The sequence below is a fragment of the Stylophora pistillata genome, chromosome 9, assembly GCF_964205215.1.
Source record: "Stylophora pistillata chromosome 9, jaStyPist1.2, whole genome shotgun sequence".
NCBI lineage: Eukaryota > Metazoa > Cnidaria > Anthozoa > Scleractinia > Pocilloporidae > Stylophora > Stylophora pistillata.
In genome coordinates, this window is record NC_142527.1 from 2,407,999 (window position 1) to 2,417,700 (window position 9,702).

Sequence of the window (9,702 nt, forward strand, 5' to 3'; positions counted from 1 at the left end):
TCAGCAATGTTCCCGTGAGCACAAAGAAAAGCTGACCCTCCAAGACCTGATGATCATGCCTGTTCAGCGAATTCCACGATATGAACTTATACTCAAGGTAAGTTTATAAATACTCTTTAAAATGTGAGCATTATACATATCAAAACATGCAATATCCAGAGTTTTGATCTCCATGTCTTTGCAGGAGAGTGAGAGAAAAGGGATCAGATAATGCAATTCAAGACTTTTTTTTTGGCTTAGCCATTATGGCATATGAGCCAATATACCATAATCTAATATCTGTACATTGTAACATCCGCTTTCTTCTTACAAAATAAAGTCGAGAAGATTTGTCTAATATCTGCCTCATTGGCATGCGCGCTCGTGGAATAATTGTTAATTATGTATGTTTAGATTGCTTATCAATCAAACACTTCAAACAGGGCTTTGTTCAAACATTCTGCACATTTAAGATCCAAGAGAAACATCTTTTCATTTGCTGTTACAGGACATGATAAAGCATACTCCACATGATCATCCTGATCATGGAAGCCTTCAGCTTGCGCTGGGAGAGATAAAGACGTTGGCAGACAGAATGAATCGAGGAGAAAAAGAGGTTGATCAAGCTGAAAGGGAAGCTGATAGACTCCGAGAACTTGAGGGAACTATTGAAGGGATGACAAATGTAAGTAACATGCTTTTTGTTTACATGCATGGCATTGTAATGCATTCCATGCAACACAATGTTTTTTGTTTATTTAGTTATACTTTTAATGCATGTTATAGCCCCCCTTTCTGTTAAGCTTTTTACCTGGTTAGAGCTTTAATTTTCTAATAAGCCCTCCCTTTCTGACAAGCACTCCCTCTAAGATATTAAAAAAAAAAAAAAAAAGAAATAACACAGAGCAATATCATAATACTGTAATATGGACATGCGAATAATTGTACCATGATATTACTGTCTAGGAGCTAATTAGAATGTTGTCTCGTTGTCAGAGGTGTGGTGCCCTAGTGGCTATCACTCTGGGGTTGAAAGATCCTGGTTTAAGCTTCTGCTAGGTCATTGTGCTGCATTCTCGGAAAAGATGTAAACTATAACTTTCAAAGTGCCTCACTGCATTTTTTAGGTTTTGTACCCTTTTTCAGAAACAAATTTAAAGGACTTTTCCAATACTCAGGGTGAATTTTCCAGGACTCCTAATTTCAACTAAAACCCTTTCCTCCCCAAGATTTCAATTCTCCTTATGGTGAACATAAATTTTTTTTAATGTAACTTCTGAATAACTTTATTGCTCAAGTTGAGCAGATTTCCAGGAAATTCTATGACCTGTAGTCTTTTTCCAGGAATGGAAGGTCTTGGAAAAAAAGTCAAAATAAAATTCCAGGAATTTTCAGGCTTTCTGGGTAGCACAAACTGTGTGATAATCTTGATAAAAAATGCAGGGGTGGGGGTTAACTTTTTAATGGACTAGTTTCCAACCAGGAAAAGAATTAATATTTATAGTTACTCCATGCTACAGAAACTGGGTATACACTCTGGCAGCTTTGTTAAGATTGTATAAGAACTTGAACATATTTTTTCTCTGACAGTTAAACTGTAAAGTGTACCCAAACTTGATAAAAAGGTTCTTCTTTTTTGCAGTTGGTGACTCCAACACGTCGATTAATCAGGCAAGACTTGGTGGCTGAGGTGGTGAGTAAAATATTCTAGACTTTTTGGCCATATTAGTATAAATTATTCACAATGTTGAATACAGTACATCTTCATGATTTGCATTCTGTTATTATTGTAACAGAAAGGCTCAATAACAAAGAAAGACAGATGCCTGTTTCTTTTCAATGACTTGCTGGTGTGTGCAACTGTCAAGCGGAAGGCAAATGCTCTTAGGAGAGGTTCACTAAGCATGTAAGTAGACAAACAAAAATACTTCGTTACACAAACAGTAGGTTATTGTGTGCTTCAGCGATCAGTGCTTAAGGAGTCATACCTGTACCCAGGTTCCAAACAAGATATGTGAAAGACTGACTTGAATATTGTGGCAATGTGTTAGGGAAGACTGTTTGGTACTACGAACAAGAAGCTGGATGCTCAAGTCTCAATAATCTAAAAAAAAAAACGTCCACTCACCAGACACTACTTTGACAAATTCAAATTTGACATACTTTTTGCTTCCACTGCTCTCTTCGTACATACTGATTTTGTTTTTACTTAGAAGTTATATTATGTATAATTCTCTATTTTCAGATTTAAGTTATATTTACACTACATGTAATTTTCCATTTTCTTCATGCAATCCCATCAGCTTGTAGCTTATATAGGTATTTTTCTGAAAATTTTGTCATGGGTAAGAAGAGTTTGAACAACTGGATTGAACATTTTTAACCAAATTAAAATTAAACTTGATTGTAAATGTTTAGTTTTTATGACAGGCAAACCCAGCTTGAACCCAGTGAGGGCACCAATTGGTTTTTCAGCTAATTTGACTTGCATTACTGTTACTGTTTGTTAGATTTTCGGGATCTGGTACTGAATTTAACAAGTACAAACTACTCTGGAAACTTCACCTTGATGATGTTGAGATCTACAAATGTAAGTGATCTGTTAACCACCAATTGCATTTGGTATTTATACTATTCTTGGACCATGTTTTCTTATTATTTGTTTGTTTTAACTGTTTTATGTAGCATCTCCAGAAGCACAGAGACGGAATAGTCTGGAAAGGCAGTTGGAGAAGCTTGACAATGATATGTCATTGCTTAGTAGAATCAGCTCCTTTGCAGACACCCTGACAATTGCTCACATGGTAAGTACAGTCATGTATAGCGTGGCTTTGCAGGATTTCTGCAACTAAAAATAATTTTGCATGAAACTTGCGTCTAAGCATCACCTGGGGCACAAAACCCTTTTTGAAGGATAGAATCATTTTACTCTCTCGATTACCTTTCTTATACTTGTTTTCTCGCGCGAAATTTTGGGGCTCCATTTCTTGGAAATGACGGGGGCTCACTGGGTCTTCTGTGGCTAATTTCTAAATCAAATCCTGTGCATTTAGTTCACAAAAGTAAGGGAGTTTTTTAGTCAAACTATAGATCACATATCAGAACATTAATGATGAACACATCGAAACTGTAGCTGATTTGTAAGAGACAAGGTAACCTATAACTCTCAAGATCTGATTGTTGATTCTTCCCTCCAGCTGCCCTACATTTCCCTTTAAATTAGTTATGAGAATTTGGTGTTGGATCAAGATAACAACTTCTGTGGGATAAGTTTGAGTAGTCTGACTAACTGTTTGCTGGATAATGTATGGATATTATAGGGAGAAGTTACGTGTTATGTACTTCTGGCAGTTAAGGGGCCAACAATGTAGACCTCAGTTGGAAAGGTCCACATGTAAGTCTTGGGCCAGGTGGGGTCACTCTAGTCTTGTGTTCTTCAGGGAGACACCTCACTCCTTGGGGCCTCTTTCCACCCAGGAGTATGAATGAGCACTGATGGAAAGTTTGACAGAATACTGAGGGTTACCATAGATACCCCAAGTCGCTTGATGTTACCATAAGAGAGAAAATCCTCTTCAGCTGTGTGAATCATTAACCTTTTTACTCTAAGCCAGTGGGAACATTTGCTAATTATCTTTTTGTTGGACTTTTTGTGCATTACAGGCCCTAGATGGGGCTATTCGAGAACTCATGAATGAAGTAAACCGGCAGATTTCAGAGAAGCAAATTCCATTGCAACCTCCAACTTCAACCAAGCTGGAGCTACATGTCACTCGGGCAGAGTCAGTGAAAAGTCAACTTTCTTTATATGTAACTGTGTGAATGATAAAACTCTTGAAAAAAGTAAATACATGAGGTTTCTTCACTCAAGAAAAATTGGCAATGTATTTTGGTCTGCAAAGACCCTTAATATTTTATAAATTACATAATTTTGTACAGTTTCTTACCCTTGCAGAAAGCTTAGTTCTGGGTGGGCTTGTGGTGTTCAGTACTTAAGCTTGGTCAGGAAATCAACTTTCCCTAAGTGTTTTGTTGTCTTTTTTTATTACACTTTTTTTATGGTTGAATTTCATTCTTATCCTGTTTAGGTTTTCAACAAATTTCTTCTAAATATGTGTATTTTTAATTTGCTCTACCATTTCATTAATCAAGGCATTTCCTTTCTGTTGTTTAGAGATGATGGACCTGAGGAGAAAGATTTTCAGTTCTTGTTCTTGGAAACAGAAATAAAGAATTCTTGGGAGGCTTACTTTGAAGATGCAAAACAGAAACTTGGTAAGACCCTTTAAAAGAATGACTTTTCAAGGAAAACACGCCGACTAAATATTCTATTTTTTTTTTCTCAGCCTATGCCAAAGACACATTTCCCCCAGAGTTTCAGTATTGTATTCCCATCAATAAAACAAGGAGTGGAATGCAGGTGAGAGATAATACATTTCTCTGAAGATATTTCTTTTCAAAAGTGATGTAACGCTCCCCTCCTGTGAGGGACAGGTTGTTGTTGTTTTGCAGCTTGGGCACTATTTCTACACTTACTTTTTTGCCATTTTACCTCTTTTTGTTTTGTTTAGTATTTTGTGACAGTTGTACAGAAGGTTATGGGTTTAAATCCAGTTCGAAGAGCTGGATTAGTAAGTTGGTGGTTCAGTGCTGGGTTTGTTTGCTGGTGGCTCCTAAGTCCTTTGCCTTAAAACTGGATGCATTTTCCTCAGTAGTATCAGTTCAGTGCCTTGACTGCACTTTGTGCAGAATGGTTAATTAAAATTATGATTATCCTAATTGACCAATTTTCACAATACATACATACAGATGTTAATTGACCACTCCCCATGGGGGTTTTTCAGGGACAATTCCCACCCAGCAACCACCCCAGAGGAGGACATCCATCACACTGTAATCTCGTGCATGGGAAATTAATGTCTCCTACCCTTAACCCTGCAGGAGACGGGACCTCCATTTATTTGTCCCTATCCGAGAAGACTAGAGTATCTAACCATTTCCTAATATAGAAAGGTAGCATATTCTTGTTTTAAGACCTTGAGTGTTGGTCCGGCTGGGGCTCGAACCCTCAATCTCCCACACAACAGTCCAGCGCTCTATCCATTGAGCTATCTGAGAGGTGGTCCAGAATTCAGATGCGTAACATTTAACTGACAAGTACTGCATCAATTGAGAATGTTGTGATGATGATAATCTCTGCTCAGGTTGTCAGAGACTGTCACTCAAGCTGACAACAGTGCTTTTCAACACTTAACTCGTGTAGGCAGAGATACTGAGATAATTTTATAATTATTTGTTGTAGTTCACTTGTTCATCACCAAGCCAGGTACCTCACATGCTGGACAGAGGAAATCACAATGGCTCTGGAGATGTGTGGGTTTGTAACAGTGATGGTTATGTTGGACAAGGTTGTATACTCAGAATGGGTGTGCAGATTCAGGTGAGAATTGACTGATATAGGCAGCAAGTATCACCAGAAAGGGAGGATGGGCAGTGTGTATTATACCAGGACATATCTATGGGAATTTAAGAGCTTACTAATGTGTTTTCTTATCATGGAGTTTTTCTTATCTGAGAGGGGAGAGGTCACATTTATCCTAGTCTCCCCCCCTTAGTAGCTATACCCTGGTTTAAAATATGATCTTTTGAGACACCCCCCCCCCCCTTCCATCAAATCCTTCCCTCTACTAAGTCGTATTAAACTCTCAATTTACTTTGAAATATTGATATTGTGGGATCATTCTCAATTGTAAACAGAGGGTTTTACTTTAATAGTAATGAATTATCTAAAACTTATGACAATGAAAAGTCATTTAAGACTGTGGTTATAATTATTTTATCACTTATGACTGAAGTGGTCAGGTTGGGTATTCTTCACTGAGGAGCTTGACAAATGCATTTTTCGCCAAGTTTTGATTATTTTAAGGGAACAGATTGGTCAATAGGTCCCTATCCTTAATCCAGTGCTTACACTTGAACTTGGCTTTGATTTCTTAGGTATAAAACAAATATTCCAAAGAAATTTTTGTGGGATTTGTTTTGACAGTAAGGCAAAATTGAAGGGAAGAAACTATGAGCTAAAATTAAAAACTGTCAGTAAAAGCAACAAAGTTATTGAAGTTTTCGTCGTTCTAACAAGCTATACTTACTGATTAGCGACTTATACACTGTTTGTTATGTAAGGGCTTTTTTTAAGCAGGCCCTTGAATGAGCGTCGTCACCATTTCGTATATTTAGATTAAACGTATTTATTTTTAAATTAAATTTCTTCATTTTCGTATTTTCATATCTTGCCAAACGAATACTTGTGATTCCCTTCGCATTGAAGGCTATTTTACTCACTGCAAGAAATGTCTCATAATGTCGAAAATTGTCGAACATAGCTCACCTGTTGTTAATTTGTTTCATTTTACAGCCGTTTGGTTCGATAACTGTTTGCATGTCGAGAATTCTCTGCATCTCTCCTGTGCCTGGAACGAAGTTTAGCGGCTTAGAAGCTCTCCAGTCTGAAAGCGAGACCAAAGCCGACACTCATTCTATTTCAATGGGAAGCGAAAAGAGCAGCAAAGCGAACACAACGCCGAAAATTTCACGTTCCGGTTATGCGAGCGACGAAGATGTCACAGGACCTCAGAGCATCATGGCTTTTGACAGCAGTTCCGAAGACGAGGAGGGACTGGGACAGGAGAGTTTTCTTGGCGGGAAATTCAACGACGCAAGCTCTCCGTTTGACGTCGACGGTCGACTTAGTCCCGAAGGCAGCAGTTTGGGAACTATCGGAAGTGCGGACGGGTTAGACAGTAGCCAGGATGAAAATGTGTTTGAGTTTGAGGAAAATTACTCCAGCGGTGATGAAATAAAGGAGAAAGGATCCCGAAAGCACTCGAAGCGAAGAATGGGTTCATCTCGTACTAGCGAAGATCTCAAAGACAGCTTGTCTGATATTGTGAATTTTGACACCGATGAGCCATGTACAGTTTGGCTTGGCACAGAAGATGGATGGTAAGTCTCCTTTGTGTGAAATTTATAGCTTATTTGATTTACTCGCTCAAAAGAATTGGGGGGGGGGAGGGGATAAATTGGCGCGGAGTTTAGCTGCTTGGAATGATACTGCCTTAGCAGAATGTCACCGTGTGCACTTTCATACCGATTCTAACTCAACGTTAATTTGTTAAAGACTCTGAAAAACAAGCAGACAGACAGAAGGAGACAGTCAGAAAAAACTACGGATCAACAGGCAGACAGAAGTACATGCACAAGCACACCCCATCATCAACAGCAACACCAAATCAACGACAGACATTTAAATAGTACGAAACATCGTCTAAGCGTTCTTAGATTGAATCTTACACATGTTCTTTGTCCTAGTATTTTCGTGTATCCGGCGAAGGAAGCTCAGAATAAAAAGTCGAAATTAAAGCTACAGCTTTCAGGATCAATTCAGTGCATATTGTAAGTATTTTGTTCCGTGCCTGATCGCAAATTCGTACAGAGATAGTCTTGAAATCAAGTTGTGTACATCAATGTATCTAAAAGTTCAACTAAAGAATCTGGAATACCAAAAAAAAAACGTGCTTACTTTTTCTTTCAGGTATGTTGATAATCAAGTCTTTATTTCACTGTCAACGGGCGACTTGTACATTTACAGAAGACAACCTGGTAAGATTTTAAGTGATTGGTTTTCTTCTCACGAAGCGTGAAAAAATATCTAACTAGTGTTAAGCGCGGGAAAACGTATAACCAGTGTTCAGCGCATGACAACACGCGACCAGTGTTAAGTGCGGGGAAACGTGTAACCAGTGTTCAGCGTATAACAACACATGGCCGTTGTTAAGCGCGGGAGAACGTATAACCAGTGTTCAGCGCATTACAACACGTGACCAGTGTTAAGCGAGGAAAACATGTAACCAGTGTTAAGCGCATTACAACACGCGACCAATGTTAAACTCGGGAAAACATGTAACCAGTGTTCAGCGCATAACAACATGACTTGAGCGCGGGAAAGTGTGCAGCCAGTGTCAAGTAAGGAAAGGATACAACCAGCGCTTGGCGCGAAAAACATTCAATCATTGCTAACATAGTAATAAATCAGTGCTAAGAGCGAGAAAACGTGTTAACAACTGTGAGCACGCTAGTCAGAGATTTGTAGGACGCGGTGGTTTGTGGTGTCTTTTTTTTACCGAACTTTTAAGAGAGAAAAAAAAATAATTGATACGCATATGAAGAGAGATCCAGAGTTAACGGTAATGTACCATTCCTTTTACAGGCTGTGCATGGGAGGTTGGATCACCTGTGATGCTTCATATTGGAGAGTCAACAGGAGTCTCTTGTATGACGGCTATACACGGCCGATTGTGGTGCGGTCTGGGATGTAATGCTGTTATAGTCAACACAACCACTTTGGAAGTCGAGGTAAGGACCAGTTCGCGTGTTGAGGTCTGACCTCCCCGAAGATTTTGTCGATGAGATTATAACTAGACTGTAGGGAAGAGCTAAATACTCCTAAAGACACGGGAATTTTTTTGCACTCTACATAGCCGTCAGACAAGTCGCCAAACTCGTTTTCTTTTGGCCTTTTTGCAGACTTCTTTCAACTGTAGCCTGGATAAGGACCGCAGTGTGTACCGGATGGCAAGCTCTGGTATGGGTGTGTGGATTTCACTGCAAAGTTCCGCTACCGTCAGGTTGTTCCATGCTACACGCTATGAGTGTTTGGCTGATGTTGATGTGGCTCCACCCGTACACAAAATGCTTCAAGGTAATTTGTGTTTGAGTTGAGCTTGAGGGCAATTTTCAATTGGGTTTCGAAGATAACTCGAGATTGCTTCTGTGTGTGCTTGGTCTAGAAAACTCATGCTAGTCTCTCAATTAGTCGGCCGTGTTAACTTTTTCTGTTTTTCTTCTCGTTAGGTTCCGATGCAATCATCCGTCAGCACAAAGCAGCTTGTTTGCGTGTCACAGCTCTCCTCGCCTGCAAGGACCTTTTGTGGATTGGCACTAGCGCAGGCGTAGTTTTAACATTACCTCTGCCAACAATAACCGCTAGCACGGCTTCTCTTCGTAATTGCCCATCGGCGACAGCTTCCTTCCATGGACATACGGGACATGTGCGTTTTCTCACTGCTGTAGAAGCTCCTAAAGAAGGAGGACAAGATAATACCAATGATAAAAGCTCTAACAGTACCATAAGCACTTCTTCTTCGACAGCAAATGCTGCGCTCCCACCTGGCACTTCCGCTGGTCGAGAAGTGTTGATAATAAGCGGCGGTGATGGCTATGAGGACTTCAGGACGAGCTCCGCCAGTGAATCCGCTGGACGTGATGACAGCACGAACCATCTCCTTATTTGGCGTGTGTAACCAGTTTGGGGGATACTGAACCCTTTCGTTCGACAAGATGTCGCTAGGCAACGTTAGCTAGTTGATTAGGACACCACTTCAATTAGTAAACAAGAATGGAGGATCATTTCTTCACTTCCTTTGCGAAGTTATTGAAGGAAAACGAGGTGCATTCTCAGCGCCAAATTTTTACCACATGCGACCAAAATTTGAACGTTATCTTTTTAAAGAAGAATTCAAATTATTTCTAGTAATTTTTCAGCGGATGACTTAAAGTTAATTTAAAGTTTATTCTAGACGGTTGTGATCATTGAATTTTAAATTCTCTGCCCGGCGATTTTTTATGAGATTTGTTTTTTGTAAGTCATGGACGCGTTAGATTTCT

The 9,702-nt window shown here is 39.4% G+C and overlaps 1 protein-coding gene and 1 long non-coding RNA gene across 3 annotated transcripts in view; one reads left to right on the forward strand and one right to left on the reverse strand.

Moving 5' to 3' along the window:
• LOC111326456 (uncharacterized) overlaps window positions 1-6,500 on the reverse strand; it is a 45,792-nt gene extending 39,292 nt beyond the window's left edge. The window contains exon 1 of the long non-coding RNA XR_015991749.1: window positions 6,368-6,500. This is a non-coding gene — a long non-coding RNA (uncharacterized LOC111326456). The remainder of the gene's footprint in view (window positions 1-6,367) is intronic.
• The window catches only part of LOC111326442 (uncharacterized), a 29,778-nt gene that overhangs the window by 19,722 nt on the left and 354 nt on the right, over window positions 1-9,702 (forward strand). For both annotated transcript variants that reach the window (XM_022930452.2, XM_088733323.1), the window contains exons 7-22: window positions 5-97; window positions 488-664; window positions 1,622-1,672; window positions 1,776-1,885; window positions 2,490-2,569; window positions 2,665-2,783; window positions 3,643-3,761; window positions 4,154-4,254; window positions 4,326-4,399; window positions 5,282-5,419; window positions 6,395-6,981; window positions 7,348-7,431; window positions 7,571-7,638; window positions 8,246-8,391; window positions 8,563-8,737; window positions 8,890-9,702. The exon at window positions 8,890-9,702 is cut by the window's right edge and continues 354 nt beyond it. In XM_022930452.2, the coding sequence (XP_022786187.2) occupies window positions 5-97; window positions 488-664; window positions 1,622-1,672; window positions 1,776-1,885; window positions 2,490-2,569; window positions 2,665-2,783; window positions 3,643-3,761; window positions 4,154-4,254; window positions 4,326-4,399; window positions 5,282-5,419; window positions 6,395-6,981; window positions 7,348-7,431; window positions 7,571-7,638; window positions 8,246-8,391; window positions 8,563-8,737; window positions 8,890-9,338 (2,571 nt within the window). In that variant the 3' untranslated portion in view covers window positions 9,339-9,702. The remainder of the gene's footprint in view (window positions 1-4; window positions 98-487; window positions 665-1,621; window positions 1,673-1,775; window positions 1,886-2,489; window positions 2,570-2,664; window positions 2,784-3,642; window positions 3,762-4,153; window positions 4,255-4,325; window positions 4,400-5,281; window positions 5,420-6,394; window positions 6,982-7,347; window positions 7,432-7,570; window positions 7,639-8,245; window positions 8,392-8,562; window positions 8,738-8,889) is intronic.